Source organism: Clupea harengus, chromosome 23 (assembly GCF_900700415.2).
Source record: "Clupea harengus chromosome 23, Ch_v2.0.2, whole genome shotgun sequence".
Taxonomy (NCBI): domain Eukaryota; kingdom Metazoa; phylum Chordata; class Actinopteri; order Clupeiformes; family Clupeidae; genus Clupea; species Clupea harengus.
Window position 1 is genome coordinate 11155255 of NC_045174.1, and position 17270 is coordinate 11172524.

Below are 17270 nucleotides of genomic sequence, written 5' to 3' on the forward strand. Positions count from 1 at the left end.
AATGACCTCCATGACTTTAGTTGAATACTTTTGGACAACTCAGGTTGTTGCAGCACCCCTTTGGCCAGCTTGTGTTTATTTAGCTTTGGCCATAGCGTGATAATGCCACAGCCTATGTTTACGAGCTCAAAGTAATAAGAACTGGGGAGTACTTATTCTCCACCTGAGGGGGTGTCAAAAGCATTCCAGCCAACACTTTCTGTAGATATACTGTGGCAACACAATAACAGCCAGGCATATAATAGTATCCTAATGACCATGCTTGCATATAATAGTATCCTAATGACCATGTATGCATATAATAGTATACTAATGCCCATGCATGCATATAATAGTATCCTAATGACCATTAGTAGACTGGACCAACAGAACAGAAATGTCCAGTTGAGTAACTCTGAGTTCCATCAGTGGATGAAATGAAGGAGTTATCCTATATTCCTTATAGAAAAATAACAGTGTCAGTTTCTTGTAGAGAAAGAGTACGGCCAAATAAGGGCTAATGTCTTTTGCATGAAGCATAACTGAAATCCAATGGCGTGAAGCTGGAGCTGAGCTGAGCTGAGCTGCGTTCCACACACTGGCAGAGGAGCGCTGCTGGTACTCACGTGGCATGATGCCCTGGTCTACGAGCTGCTCCCGCGTGCGTCTCTGCTGGAGCCTCAACTGGAGCACTGAGAGAGAGAGAGAGGGAGAGGATGGGATGGGAGAGAGAGAGGGAGAGAGAAAGAGGATAGGATGGGAGAGAGAGGATAGGATGGGAGAGAGAGAGGGAGAGAGAGAAAGAGAGAGAGAGCGGGGGAGAGAGAGGATAGGATGGGAGAGAGAGAGGAAGAGAGAGTGAGAGAGAGGTTAGGATGGGAGAGAGAGAGGAAGAGAGAGAGAGGGAGGGAGAGGATGGGATGGGAGACAGAGAATGGGATGAGTTTCCTCAGTGTTAAACAATTGCCCAATGATCTCCACACAGGATGTGATCTTGTGAACACACACACACACACACACACACACACACACACACGTATGCATGCTCTCTCTTTTTTTTTAGCAAGGCACATACTTGAACACACACACACACACACACACACACACACACACACACATAGGCTGGACTCACTTTAGAAACCCCCCACACTTCCTCTCTGACAAGGCCACATTACGTAACACCCATTTGAACAAACAATTACTCCTGTCGCCCATAGAAATGACTGCCCCTCACTTATGACCAGCTCAACAGTATCCCAGTGAAGGGTCCCATTCCATATGTCGGTTAAATGTTAGGCACTGGGAGGTTTCTGCCAAAACCAGTGTATTACCAGCGTGAGGTAATCCACGTTTCTGTATAATTAGTATAATGGTATGCACTGGACCGCTGTATTGCAATCTTTTGGTTGGTTTTTAAAAGGCAGCTGGGTCAGTCTGTGGGAAACCAACTCCATATCAAGCCAAACATTTTGCACACTAGTTGTTGTGTAAGACAACATGATTTACATACACATAAGCTTGATGCAATTCCAAGATGGTCAGTCCAGAACATTTTCTTAAATCTGTCGACACTGAATAACCCAGTTAAGTGTTCCTTGAATAACTCCCTTTGCTTGCGTAAAAAACGTCCTCTTGGAAAACATTTCCCCTGGTGGACTGGGTAACTGCTACTGAAAATGTTTGAACAGCCTCCACGAGAGAGCCCGCGAACGTGGCTGAGAGTGGCCAAACCACCGGCCATCACTTCTAGGCCTCTCGGTCTGCCTGGAGCTAATGACGTCAGCCAAGGGTCAGAGGATTTAATGGTAGGGGAGCAAGAGGAGGCCCACAAGGCCATAAGGAACTCCTGTTTCAAAGCGCAAGGCCATTCCAACAAATCACCCAGCTGCCCACTCAATTCACTTCAGCTGAACGCAAAGCAGTATTTATATCCAAACTGAATCGTGTGCACCGTAAGCTGGTTAAAATGTTACATATTTATACCGGAAAATGCCTTCGAGTTATAAGGTCCTAGTTAGAAGTGTCCTCAAATGCCACTGATCAGCCATCACTGCAGACGCTGGACCCACGCAGGGAAAGTCCAATCTTCTCGGTTCGCAAAATAGATGAGCCAAGATTAGCCTGGCTGACATGAAGTGGTATGACAGTGAGAATTCATGTCTGCCGTGATGTTTTTGGACTTGGAAGGAGACTGCCAAACTCTGCCAACTTCTGCAAAGATAATTATGGTTTGTTCTGCTGCTGACAGACCTATTAAGTGCTAAAACGGCAAAAAAGAAAAAAAAAAGATCTTAGAGATTAGTTTGCCAAAATAATAACTAGACTGCCAGGCATGCGTTGTGCCTTCTTTGGCTACACACTTAAATCACGTCACTGAATTCAATCCAGTCAAGAGTGGCAGCATTCTGACTGAATGTTGTAAACAACTCCTCTTAACTTGGGCTACCTCTCACACCCACAAAATAGTCAAGGCTAGCCTTCTTCCATATTCTTACTTAAGACCAATAGAAGCATCAAACAAAGTAAGTACAGTGAATCCTTTTTTTTTTTCATTCGGAAATCAACCATATCAATATTTAAGTTCAAGAAATATTTTAAATAGGGCGCCACATCTTACCCTCCAAATCTAACTGAAATCTTGAGGACACACACAGACCTTCGAAGACACCTCAAGATTTCTGAAATGAAACTGTGAGGACGATCTCACCCCCTTTGATATCTAACTACAGATGAGTCAGCTATCAGATAAAACCGTCTGGTTGCACGGTCACCCCTCCACGGTGAATCTGCTAAAGCTAGGCAGGGCTGACTCATCCAAGATGTGGTTGGACTTCCAGTGAGTCCCCGCACTAAGAAAGCTGGGAACAATCACCAGCCGCTTCCTGTTTGGTCTGCTGTGGACGTTTCCTTATGGTTAATCATTGGGCGAGAGAAACGGACAGTTTTCAGATGAGAATGTCAGAGCAGATGCACAACAATAGGAAAGGCTGGCAGGATTTACTGGTATCAAAGCGGCATGCTGTGAGTGTGTCTGCACGCACGCATAAACACACACGAATACACACACACACACACACGCACACACACAAATACATTCATTTCCAAGAACAGCAAGCAGATGTACAGTCACCAATAGGTAAAGCAGCGTAAACCAAACCAAACCAATGAACTGTCTGACAAATACAGTCTGAGCACTTTCCCATTACGACAAAATCAGTACTTCAAGAAGGAACATAAAAGACAGCATCCCAACCCCAGCACAGCTCTCAGTGGTCAGTAAAAGCACCTGATGGGCAAGCGGCTCTGCAAATCGGACGCGTCTCCACTCCTAGACAGGCCATGCTTGTCCTGGGCCCGTCCCGGTGCTGGGTCTGGATGCTGCGGCTCAGCTTCCACTCACCACCACACATCCACGCAGAGAAGGGGCCTGGATGGAGCTCATTCCTTGGTGTGCCTTAACTAAATCAGGCCTCCTCCATGCTCTGTCTTTTCTCTTTCCCTTTCTCCCTTCCTCCCTCTCTCTCTCTCTCTCTCTCTCTCTCGCTGGGAGAGGTTGCTAACAAAGTTGTGAGTACTTCCCTCTAGTAGGAGGAGGAGGAGGAGGAGGAGAAGGCAGGGAGTACTCACACACACAGACACAGCACAGCAGCATTAACCCTTACCTTCCCAAGCACAGTGCAAACCACAGCACAGACACCAAACAAAAGCCTTGCTCGTGAAGACTGGTTTACACAACCAGTTCCACAAAATAAATAACAGTTATCTTAAAAGCATTCATATGTCTAAGAGACATTTGTACTCGTAGGAGATTCATTTTACTGAAAGATTTGATCAAAACTCTTTTGTTATTTGGTTATGGTCATTTAAAAAAGTCTCACAAAGCTATGAAAAAAAGGCATGAAACTACTTCTATGGCAGGACAGCAAAGAAGCAAAAATGTAGGTTTAGCCTAGTCTTTGAAACTTAAAGTGATGATTGTATTATTGCACTGTAAGTTAAAGACAGACACTTTATGACGGAATGTAAACCACTCAAAACTGTTCTGGCCGGAAGAACTTATCACCCAATTCCAAAGAAACCTACACCACTGAAAACAACAACAAACAACATAACCAGGGGTGGGGGTGGGGGCAGTCATGCCTGATGACACTGGGGAGAGGGCGGAAAAGTTTCCAGCCGGTGACACAGTGACCTGAGCCCCTGTCCAGTCGAGCGGGTCAAACTGCATTTGTGTATCTATGCCTGTGTGAGTGTGTGTTTATGAGTGAGTAAGAGTGAGTGGGTGAGTATATGTGTGTTCATGAGAGAGAGAGGAGAAACAGAGAAAGGGTGGAGAGAGAGAGAGAGAGAGAGAGAGAAAGGGAGAGACAGAGAGACAGAGAGAGGGAGGAGAGACAGAGACAGAGACAGAGATAGTGTGTGTGTGTGTGTGTGTGAGTGTGTGTACTGTCTGGGTGGGGTATGAGAGCTTCCGGTCTGCTGGAGGGAGCGCTAACCCCCTGGGTGACTTGGCCTCAGTGACCCCGTGCTGAGGTCAGGGAATGACTGTGACATCGCTCCAAGCCAAGTGCGTCATCCTCACCTCAACCTGCTGTTGCAACACCACCTCCTAAGACTAAACCCCCAGCAACCAAATATTTTGCAATGCCGTTATTTTACCATTGACTAACTAGAATTCAGATATGTCAGGCAAAGTCAAGGGTGTGCAGAGCCTAAAGAGGTGGTGGCATTTTCAAGAGCGAAAAAAATGGATGTATGACCATTAGGTTAAGGTCAAAGTCTTTAAAAGAGGGTCATGATAATTAGGTGATCAAGGTACTGGTACTGTTGGATGAACTTAAGCAGAGTTCTTTCAAAGCACTTGTAACATCTGGAGACCACCTAGGTAAAGAATGTGAAATGTGTAAATGTTTGTGTGAATAAGTTTTTCTGTTTTTTTTCATGTTTTCGTCTGTTTTGATGTCATGATCACTGTTTAAAAGACTCTCAGCACATGACCTCCACAGCTTGAGGTGACAACATGATCGACATTGCTTTGAAAAAACACTGTGGGGTCTGACTCATCACAGACTCATCACCTATGACTGTGGTCTGTAGGCAATTAATGGCCACTTATAAAAGAATAAGGTTATGAGTTTCGGACTTATTGACGATATAACTTGATTAGATATAAATGTGGAACTTTACATTTTTTTCAAGCTGACATTCCACTGCACCCATGATTTTTTTCTCATACTATGCGATGTATACACAAACCTATTGTGATGTTTGCCACTGGCTTCTGCTGCAGGAACCTAAAAAAAAACCTAAATAATAGTCTGTGTTGAACCGTGAGGGGTTTGGGAGGCTGAATATAGATCGGCCATTGAGGGGCCGAAGGCATGTTGTAGTGCAGACTGACATCACCAAGCATCTGGTGTATGTAGTGATCTAAAAATACACTTCATAGTCCCTGAATAGCGTGAGAAGCAGCACTCTGTTGCTTCAAACAGGGTTCTTGGCATACGAGCGGCAGCGTTGATTGGATTTAAAGTACAATTCAGAGCTCAGCAAAGTCATAGAGTGAGCCATGTTGTGATATCGCTACGTGACATCACTGAAACGACGTAGTTGTGAGGAAGAAGGTGGCTCCTTCCCCCAATTGCTCATAGTTATGAATGAGCAGATAGCCCACGCTAACACAACCAGCCATAGATCATCTAGTCGTCTACACTCAACATTCATCCTATTACTCACGTATCCCTTTCTTTTACACTTTTTCTCTTCATCAGGCTCACGTTCTGTCCAAAGATTTCCCCACTCTCTCTATCGCAATGAGCCTTCGATAGACTATAATGAGAGCTAAAAACGACACAGTAGCCCAAGACTAAACTTCTGCACACACACTGAAATCAATACAAAAAAACAAGCTGACTAAAAGGAAAAAATTACGATATAATGACAACCGTTTTCAGGCCCCCTAAAGTGCAGAGTTTGTTGAAATTAAGCAGAAACTGAATCACATGGTCTGTGAAAGCATGCCTCTTAGCCAAAATGACAAAATCAAAACACAACGTACGCAAATATAATGCCTCAGACATCAATTGGTGACGCATGTACAATATCTTGGCTAACAGTAACATTCTTGGCCACGGTAATGGCGTTTTTAACATGGATTATTTACGAGCTAAAAAATAACGCCATGCTCTTGTTCTATCTCTCTCTTTCTGTCTGTCTGTCTTACTCTCTCTCTCTCAGGCCTGTCTTGCTCTCTCTCTTTCTCTCTCTCTTTCTGTCTGTCTTACTCTCTCTCTCTCTGGCGTTACTCTCTCTCTCTCTCTCTCAGGCGTGTCTCGCTCTCTCTCTCTCTCTCTCTCTCTCTCTCTCTCTCTCTCACTCTTTCAGCTTCTGAGTCATTCAGTGAGCAGCCATCTCTCTGGGGCCGCTGGCCTGTTGATTTTTCGCAGATCCGTGGGATTTCGCATGTCGGCGTGCCGGGCATAGTGGGCCATTGCCAACTCGCCTCGGACTGTCTGCCCCCAACCCCCCCAAACATCCCCCCCGACCCCCAGCCCCCCCCCCCCTCCGGGAGCCTCGGCTGGGCTCCCCAGGCTCCCGGGGCCCCTTGACCCTTCACATGTCACTCAGAGCCCCAGACGGCAGCCCTAGGGAGAGGCCCCCGTACTGGCAGTGTGGTGGGAACTCACATGTTGCTCCTCCCCGAAAACTAGATGCTAGAATTGCCAAAAAAGCGGCGGTGGGAGGTGGAGGGGTGGGTTTGGGGTGAGAGGAAGGAGGGAAAATTGGAGTGGGAAAAACAGCCCAAACAGGAACGGATAACAATCTGAGGCCGAAATCTGTGAGATCTCCCAAGTCACTGACACACTGGTTCGTGCCCCTGACCCTGCCCCCACCCCTCCGCCAAAGTATCAGCTATTGAAAACTTAACATCTGTGGCTCCCCCTACCAAGGGGAGCGCTGCTGCAACAACAACAGCACATCTGGCTAATAACCGCCGCTTGTGCATCCAAAGCGTTTAAAAAAATACCATTCGGGTCGATGATTAACAACTGGCAAAGATTGGCCATTCCAAATCAGTCTTTAAAGCGAAATCTCTGCCCATCTGTGGGTAGAGTCATCCGTCACAGTGAGGCGAATCATGCTGCCAAAAACACCACCAGCCGCCTGACTAATGGTTAGCACACATGCTAGCAGCACACTCTTCAACCTCAGGCTAATAAGCCACTGCTTACACAACACAACAAATATGAAGCACAAACAAAGCAGCCCAAACAGAACATGAAATACTATGCGCCCAGGTGGAATGCTCTACTTGCACCATAGAAATAGGAGAGACAACGGAGGTCTAAGTCAACGGTGGGTAAAGACCTATAGAACAAGAAGAAGAAGGGAAAGTCTTTTTGAACTTTCCATTGAAACCCAAATCCATATACCATCTCCAGTTAAAAGTGATGATTCTCGAGGACAATGGGTGTAACCCATTGCTTTGTGTCCCAGCTGTGTCATTCATCCACTCAACAAAAACACACCGATATTAGCTTTCCAGCAGACTCCGTGAGACACATACATCATCCACCCGACTGGCCACATCAGGAAACAAGGAGGACAGAAGAAAACAAAAGAACTGCTGAGTCAACGAAAAAAAGCAAAGAGGGAGTGTGTTAGCAGGGCAGTGCAGGGTGATGCTCACGGTTTTCATGCTTACTGAACCTCAGCCAGAGTACACCAACTCAGGTAGGACACGAGCTGAGGGGAAAAAATGGCAGTCCCCCAAAGAAGGACCTGAACAAGTGAGGCATGTCACAACACTAAAAACTTTTGATGTTGCAGACATGAGAACAAAGCAGAAATGGGAAAAAAGGAGACACGGACACAAAGACTAAGGACACAGACAGTGGGGCATGTTGGCGCTGCTAACCACTGCTGGGTTTGAGGCTAAGCAGGAGGAAACAAAAAAAAATGACGACTTGCTTGAAAGTCCAGGCAGAAGGGGTGGAGGTGGAGGTGGAGGTGGTGCTTACCGTTCTTGCGCTCGTTGAGAGGAGGCAGGTTGTTGCTGGGCTGCAGGGTCAGCTCCTCCAGCTCGTGGGCCACCGCCTCGCTCTGCGGGCTGGGCGCCGGCAGCCCCGGCAGCCCAGAGTCCCCCCGGGCCTCCATCTCCTTACCGAGGGGTCAGGGGGGGACGCCCTGGCGACCAGCAGGCAGGAGGGGAGCAGTGGAGGAGGGGGGAGGGGGTGGCAGTGGGTTCGGTCTGGGCGCTGTCCTCAACGTGGGTCCCTGGGAAAGAGAGATGGAGAAGAGGTTGAGGAGGTTCAGCACTACAGGAGGGGGAGGCCTGGATATTCACTTTCATTCAGAGACTTTTCAGGCACCTGACTGAGTCTGTTTGGCCTCACGTCTGAGAAGGACCGGGGATAAACTTTCCGCTACAATTCCACAGCATTAGGCATGGTCAATCAAGCACCGAGCAGTAATTTAATATTAACAAACGCTGAGAGAATGGTTAACCAGATTTACTGTAAACGGGTGAGCCTGCTGAAAACTATACGATTCTCCGCCAAGCAGGAAGTGGAATGTCTGGGATTCTCATACACTCTTTTTATTAGACGTTTCTGCTACTGGTTTGTGGGAATCTACACAGTTATAGCTGCATCACTGTAGTGCAACAGTTGGTGAAAAGAGCCAAGAGACATCAACAGTACAATCGACACAGTTATGCATCCACAAAGAAATGTCAACCAATAATCATAACCACCTTGTGCACAACGGACCCAGTGTTTTCCAAACGTATAATTATCTCAAGTTTACATCATTGCGGTGAGGCTTAACATTTGGAAACGTGGGTGCGCAAGTACCGCTTTCACCATGGAATCATAACAGCACTCGGAATGGCGAAAAAGATGGATTGCCTTGATTGAATTCCTATGAACCACATGCATTGCTCACTATGACGGAGCACTTGGTATAGAGAAGCTCTTCATCCAGACATCTCGGGTGGCGATCAAATGAAGTCAGTTTTTCAATTTAGCCAACTACTCCTAGTCTCCTCTATCTATTCTGTGAGCCTATGTGAACCATTATAAGCCTTAACTAAAAGCAAGAGAATTTATAAAAAAAAATATATCAACATTCATGCCATGGATATGACAAATATGGTCAAGCTACCCTGTTAAACCATCGTGGTTCAAATGAGAGAGAGAGCTGGAGACAAACACGACACACAGGCAGACAGATCAAGACAGAGAGAGGTATTTGGATTAAGTCAACTTGGGTTCTGGTAGAGTCGGAATAATGATCTGCGCTGAACGTCAGCCCACATCAGAACACAAATAACAATAATGAACACCGTGTGATTGCTGTCTGTGTGATCCCTTTCACTGGAAATGAGAGAGAAAGAGGCAGCCCAGGATCTCAGGCCTAATTAAACCCTGACATTAATTATGCTCTGCAACATGATTTGTTTCTGTTTGGGTGGGGCAAGCCCGCCGTGCTGAAGGGAAGTCTAGCCATCTCTCCACGCACATGTGTCTGTGTGTGTGTGTGTGTGTGTGTGTGTGGGGGGGGGGTTTGTGCTTAAATACGTGTGTGTATGTGTCTGTGGGGATTTGTGCTTTTGTGTGTGTTGGATGAAACTGCTCAGACTCTGGGCCAAACCTACTGCCAAGCTCTCTCTTTTATCATCGCTCCTTCCCCCTGCCTGTCCTGCAGTCTCCAGGACTCAGTGGGCTCCCGCCTCCCTCGGGATGGGCAACACCACTAGCCATTTCCTCCATCTTTAGGGGAGCCACAAGGTTCAACCTTCAAAGGGAATCTTGACCCCACCCCCCTAAGTGTACACACACAAATAGCCTCCTTTTCCATTTCTTTCTCTCGCTATCACACACACACACACACACACACACACACACACACACACACACACACACACACACACACACACACACACACACACACACACACACACACACACACCCTGCCTCCCTTTCCATCACATATACAAGCACATCCACGGACACACTTTTAATTGTAATCATAAATTTCCTGGGCTATAAAAATAACACAGAGCTGCTCGCCGAGGACTCCAGATGTTCTCAGACTAACCACCCACTCCACCAGGCCCTTGCGACAGTCAGCTGAGCTTCCAGGAACTCTACAGAGCCTGGGAAGGCAAAGGGGGAGGTTGGGATTCAAACGTGAAATATGCATTGGGGCTGAAAAAGAACTACGCTACAAAAAATGCTGTGGTCACTAACGTAATCGGGACGTGAAACAAGGATATGTCGACAGACGGAAACTCGTTGCATCGACAATAATTACGAGCTGCGGTCGCGCCGACCTGCACGGGAGAGGCAGTGAAAACAAAACACGAGGCGACGCCACGGAATGAAAATAACAGGAGTCATCTTCTTCACTCCGCTGTTCGGAGGTTTGTCTGTGCCTAGAGTTGACTGATGGTCCCTGTGCTTGTGTATGTGGGTGCCTTTAGCATCAGGTTAATTCCATTCCATTCGTGTTTAGATAAAGTGCTATTCTCAAAACAGTTGTTCTGCAGAGCTGAGGGCACTGAGGGCACGATCATCTCTCACTGTTGTTGCCAGCACAACTCCTGGTCTGGGGCTGCCTTCTTGTTTGTTTATATGTGTAGGGCTGCATGCCCAGCTATCACAAACACACACACACACACACACACACACACACACACACACACACACACACACACACACACACACACACACACACACACACACGTTACTGAGAATGCGACTCCATTACTTGTCCTTGACAATCGCAGTTGCTAAGAGACACAGCTGCCACCTCCACAAATAAACTTGTGCAAGCGCTCCCGAGGCAGGATCCTGTGTGTGCCCGCCTGGGTTCACTTCAAAATCCAGTCCGCCACTCCACTCCGGTATCGGTTTCATATCCGCTCCAACAGGAGGACCAATGGCCCAACACGCGCCAACACTCACCACTATCGTTATTTGTCGACTGTACAGCAGGATCCCCTCTGACAGGAAAGTGGTCAAATATTAATAATCTAAAAAGGGATGTGTGACACACAGCTTATCTCCAACTGTCAACACAAATCTGAGGTATAACACTGATATTTTAGAGCACAGTGCACTAATTTAATAAGGTTCCAGGAATCTAGGCCTCTAGCGGAATTCAACACGCTAACAAGATAGCCGTGGCCTCAAAACCATAACGGTCATGATTACACATCCATAACTAAACAAATACCCAACACTGTGATATTTTTAATCACTTTATATCAGGACAGCCAAAGACCCAAACGCCTCAAGACCCAAAGGGCATAATATTTTTATTATGAGAAACTCCTGCCCTCGTCACGGAGCGGAGGGGGGAAAAACACAGGGGTTAGGATACAGCCAAAGGCTAACTGCTATCAATCCAGCAGTACTCAGAGCCATGAGGAGCAGATGACATGAGGAGCCAGTCAAAACATGGCAGAAATTAAATTAAAGCCCACTTCATCTCCAGGCCGCTGCTGTTCCAAGCACCGCTCTCACACACCACGCTCTTCAAAAAGAGCCCAAAGTTAGACAAATACAGCCGCTCTTATGGCAATCAACATACAGACACGAGCCGATATCAGTGCAGTCCGCTCTTCAGCTGGAGCGCCTGGCTGGTTTCTGGTCTCAGGACTAGGCCTATAAAAGCACACTAGAGCTCCTGCACTGTGTGGCTCTTTTTGGTTTCATTTCAGGGGATTTCATTCCTGTGATTCCGGCTAATAGTTTGTTGTCATTTGAAGGTTTAATATCCTTCCTTCAAGTTCACTTGGCCGAGTACAATGACAAGTGGATGGCAATCTCTTTGATAAGCTTTTCTTTTCTGGATTTTACAAACGTTCTTCCCCCACACAACTGTGCTGACTAAGTCAAAAGTAGGACAAAGCTACCAACTGGTGAGCTATTAAAGACTTGCAATATGGACGAGAGGATGTGTCCGCTGGCGTGAGAACACGTCAGGGAAACTTCACAGCTTGCGGCGCAACCTCACGACTGCATACTACAATGTGTCAGGACAGCAGCTGATGGCCTCTCATTCCATCCCCAACATTCAGCCGGATTCAACTTCGGTCTAGATGTGAATGAATTGGCAGCGACACTGGTCTAAATTAAGACTCTGTAGTAAAGCCGCCTAGAGAGCAGAAGATGAAAGCTTGAGCTGGCATGATACCTGGCTAACTGCAGGGGTAAGGAACCTTCCCGAGAGAGCATCTCTTAGGCGTTCACCTTTTATCGTCCTGAATTCCACTGACATCCTGTTCAATACTCTATTACTAAAGACGTCACCGTTTATACTTCTCTCCTCATAAAATGTTACAACAACATGGATAGAGGCATAATTCAACTTCATTTTGTTGAGCTTATCAGCTTACACACAAAAAAAAATACAATTTTCCTTCAGATTACTCTTCTTGAGCGAGTAGGCCCTGTTGTACTGTCAGTCTGTGATCAGAAATGTTTCCCCACTGACATCATCGACAAACAACTTGCTTACCTTAATGCTGGGAAGTGGAAGAAGAGACGGAGGGTGATAAGACTTTGTATTCACTCTTTAAGCCATGGAGACCAACCTGTGGAGAGAAAGAGGGAGGAATTTCAATTAGGATGAAAATGAAAACGAGCCTGTTCTTTCGTGCACAGTGCAGTACAGCATTCGCCCGAGGCAATGAAGAGGGTGAACTCAGATAAACTTGTGGCAGACGTGTACCTGTGCAGCAGGAGTGATGTGGGGAATCGAAATGGTGCGGCTCTCAAGAGCAGACATCGAAGCGCTACTTGTGAGTGTGTGTGTGTGTGTGTGTGTGTGTGTGTGTGTGTGTGAGAGAGTGTGAGTGTCATGAAAGGCTTAAAGGGGTTGCTATGGCAACCGAGTGCGGTTTCTCTGGCGACAGAGGCTGCAGATGCGCGATGAGAAGAGTCGTGTTTTGTCAAAGGTGAGCAGGGGCCGATAGCATCTCGGGCTCCTTCAGAGGCTGGCGAGGCTTTCTGAACGCGACCCAGAGCCCTAATGGCAAGGGGCTATGCACAGCTCGGGGCCATCCTTCTGAATAGGCAATTAAATATTGATGGGCAACCTTTTAATTAACTTAACCAGTTTTAGAATGCACTCCTGTTGAAAGGTTCACAGTCTCACTCCAGACAGAATTTATACTGCCCCTGCTGGGTTTGCTAATTTAATGACAAAGCCCAGTGACATAGTGTAATGCTGGCCAAGAATTCTCCGACACTGTTTTGGTAATAACTAAAATTATCATAATGAGTAGGCAGCACACGGAGGAGTGATAAAGCATATCTGTGAGGATCAACATGTTATCATGTAGAAGAGCAGTCAAGGTTCCTCATTACAAATGCATCAGGAAGGTGCTGACAAGAGTGAAGAGTGATGGTTTAAAACACTGCATAACTGGAGAACATTCTTTGTGTTGTAATGGAAAGTGATAACCTCGGTGATCGTTTCGATATCCTGCGTCATCTGAGACGGAAGGCGTATTTTCTCACCCTTCTGTTTTCCACTGCCACTATGAATGACAGAATGATAGACAGGGCCCCTAAACTTTTAAATTTACGACCATTTCGGCAGTTGCGACCATCCCCCAGGAGGACACATTTCCTTCAGCAAGCTGATATTTGCCTACTAACATCATGACGTGACACAGTTCTAACTTAGCGCTTGTCTGATTGTCCAGAACAGGTTAAATCACGTTAACTTGCTTGAAGGACAAGTGCACATAGGGGTGCCGCGTTGTAAAACGTCCTATATTGATATTGGCATTCGTTTTTTAGCTAGAATCATCGTTTCTGAAATACTTCAGTGGTAACATACCGGTAGGTAAGTTGTGCAGCAAGTCACCCCTGTCATCACTCCCAAGAGAAGTAAACACACTTCTAGGCTACCATTTCCCCGGCTGTCGAAAGTTTCACAGGTGCCTGAAAATCACACATCAACATCACACAAAATTCTGTCAAACAACAAATGATAAGGTAGGCTACAGTGAGCTAATCTATTTAACATGCTAAGCCTTACCCATGTCTGCTACAGCTAGCCTGACAAAATCTTTCTAGGTTTTCAAAATGTATCAAGCTTGCAAAAAAGCTCTTTGACACCTAGGCTACCAGAGTCTAACACGTCTGCGTCACATATGCACATTGACTTCCTGACATGTCCTGAATGAACCTGGAAAACTCATGAAGTTAGTGGTAAGAAGTGGTGCTTATTAAAGTCAAAGTAAAATGTATTTATAAAGCACATTTAAAAACAACTCACGTTGACCAAAGTGCTGAAGACAGTATTAGCCATACAGAGGCAGGTTCAGTTTTTGGTCGAAGCCACTAGCCAGTTTTTAGATATTAGCCAAGGAAATAGACAAAGTTAATTGAGTTCTGATCATTCACATTGATGGGTTTATCAGCATAGGGGGTGAAATGTGTCCAATAATAAATAATAATAAATAAATTGTAAACAAGGCATATTAGTCATATGATTAGGCATCACGAGTCCTTTTTTGTTAGTTTTCTAGGAGTTGTGAGTTTTCACTTTGAGTAGTGTTCAATCTTTTTAGATTAGTTAGATTTATTTTTGAGCATAACACTTGAAGGAAAGTCTTGTTTTAATATTTTTTGGAGCTGACATGACTATGCAAGACTTTATTTTGAAAATATACAGTATCCTACTATATGTTGCAGAAATTAGTAACAACCAAAAAAGGGAAAGGGAAACTTTGGGATTTTTCAACCTGGGCCCTATTTTCAGAGCTTTTTGGGTCAAAAATTTTACTAGGGATCCTGTAGGGATCCTTTCCATGTTGTCAGACCCATATAATAACATTTACGAGCCTCTCAGTGGCTAAAACAAGCGTTTGTGCTTGCTCCGTAGGATTCCATTGTATAGCCATTTTGCGGTTGCCGGTGATAGCATTCTAACTCAATAATGGACCGTTTTTGTCCCTAGTAACATACATTTTGTCCAAGTGTCTCTCTTACTCAATGAATGGCCATTGATACCACACATTTCTAGTCTTTATATTATATAGTCTTAATAGTCATTATATTACAGCACTATTACTCATTGCCATCTCACAAACTCCTAACTCTCATCTGCATTCTTTTTAATCAATGATGAGGTAGAACACTGTGATATAGTCTACTGTATATGATGTTGTTGGTCTGCATATTTCATAAATCTATGGCTAGTGCCAACAAAATAGCCTGAATAGGCTATTACCCATCCGTTTATTTAAAGCACTATTATGGAGCAAAATTTTACAGGAAAACCACCAGAATTCTGGTGTCTGCAGGTTGGAACACATGCAACTGCAGACACATCTTATCTTACACACACCTACAGTGGGGAAAATAAGTATTTGAACCCCTGCCGATTTCGCAAGTTTGACCACTTGCAAAGAAAGGTGTGATCTATAACTGTAATAGTAGGTGTATTTTAACAGTGAGAAACAGAATATCAACAAAAAAATCCAGAAAACTGCATTTTATAACATTTATGACTTAATTTGCATTTGATGCAGAAAATAAATATTTGAACCCCTAGCAAAACATGACTTAGTACTTGGTGGAATAACCCTTGTTGGCAAGCACAGACGTCAGACTTTTCTTGTAGTTGGTCACCAGGTTTACACACATCTCAGGAAGGATTTTGGTCCACTCCTCTTTGCAGATCCTCTCCAAATCCTTAAGGTTGCGTTTTCAATGGGAGGGAATGAGGGAATGAGGTTCAAGCCCAATATTCCACGTTACATGGCCCCATCCATAGTCCCCTCGATGCAGTGGAGTCGTCCTGTACCCTCGGCAGAGAAACAGCCCCAAAGCATAATGTTTCCACCTCCATGCTTGACGGTGGGGATGGTGTCATATTCAGCATTCTTCCCCCTCCAAACGCGGCAAGTCGAGTTGATGCTAAAGAGCTTGATTTTGGTCTCATCAGACCACATCCTGTCTCCCAATCCTCCTTAGAATCATTTAAGTGTTCATTGGCAAACTTCAGACGGCCCTGTACATGTGCTTCCTTGAGCAGGGGGACCTTGCGAGTGCTGCAGTACTTCAAACCATTACGGCGTAGTGTGTTGCCAATGGTTTTCTTGGTGACTGTGGTCCCAGCTGCCTTGAGATCATTCACAAGCTCCCCCTGTGTAGTTCTGGGGTTATTCTGCACCTTTCGGATGATCACCGATACCGCACGAGGGGATATCTTGCATGGAGCCCCAGACCTAGAGCGATTGACAGTTGTTTGGTGTTGCTTCCATTAACGAATAAACGCACCAATAGTTGTCTGCTTCTCACCAAGCTGCTTGCCGATGGTTTTGTAACCCATTCCAGCCTTGTGCAGGTCTACAATCTTATCTCTGATGTCCTTGGTCAACTCTTTGGTCTTGCCTAGGGTGGTGAGGTTGAAGGTGTGAAGTATGATTCTTTGGACAGGTTTCTTTTATACACGTCACCAGTTGAGATCAGGTGTACCTTGTTAGGCCTAATGAGGACTAATCTGTGTGCTTCTTGGGCACATAACTGGTCATTGGGAGCCAGAATTCTTGCTGTTTGCTTGGGGGTTCAAATACTTATTTTCTGCATCAAATACAAATAAAGTCATAAATGTTATAAAATGCAGTTTTCTGGATTTGTTTGTTGATATTCTATTTCTCACTGTTAAAATACACCTACCATTACAATTATAGATCACACATTTCTTTGCAAGTGGCCAAACTTGCGAAATCGGCAGGGGTTCAAATACTTATTTTCCCCACTGTATGTCTCAAGCCATTTTAATATAAAGTAGGGATGGGCATAATTAATTGACGATCGATTAATTGATCATTAAGAATTTCCTTGATGACATTATTTTTTCATCGATAAAACTAATGCATGTTCTGTTGCGTAATGTGCTTGTAATTTCTTTATTTTAGGCCTGTCAAAGTTAATGCGCTATTCTATGAGATTATTGTGGCCGAGATTAATGCAATAAAATATTTTAACGCGGTTAACACAACGTTGTTTACTTCCGGTGTGCGTTGACCCATGGCACGAAACCGCCACGTGTCTGAAGTCAGTTAGATAGGAGAGACCGACACGGTAGTGGAAGATGGAGAGTGCTGAGGGATTGTTGGGCGGAAAGTTTCTGTTTAAGAGGCAAAATGACGGAACAATCGACAGAACTAAAGTTGTATGTAGCATTTGTCAAGCTGAATGTAGCTATCACAGAAGCAGCTCGTCTTTAAGTTATCACCTTAATGCAAAGCACCCGACAGA

General features: G+C 45.3%; 1 protein-coding gene across 5 annotated transcripts in view; it reads right to left on the reverse strand.

Moving 5' to 3' along the window:
• The window catches only part of mrtfba (myocardin related transcription factor Ba), a 38579-nt gene that overhangs the window by 16604 nt on the left and 4705 nt on the right, over nt 1-17270 (reverse strand). For 2 of the 5 annotated variants that reach the window (XM_012838931.3, XM_031560643.2), the window contains exons 2-5: nt 13837-13940; nt 12508-12583; nt 8001-8256; nt 606-671 (exon numbers count right to left, since the gene is read on the reverse strand). In XM_012838931.3, the coding sequence (XP_012694385.2) occupies nt 606-671; nt 8001-8136 (202 nt within the window). In that variant the 5' untranslated portion in view covers nt 8137-8256; nt 12508-12583; nt 13837-13940. Of the gene's footprint in view, nt 1-605; nt 672-3265; nt 4295-8000; nt 8257-12507; nt 12584-13836; nt 15400-17270 lie in introns of those variants that run through there. The other 3 variants (XM_031560642.2, XM_012838932.3, XM_012838933.3) reach the window with 3 other exon arrangements.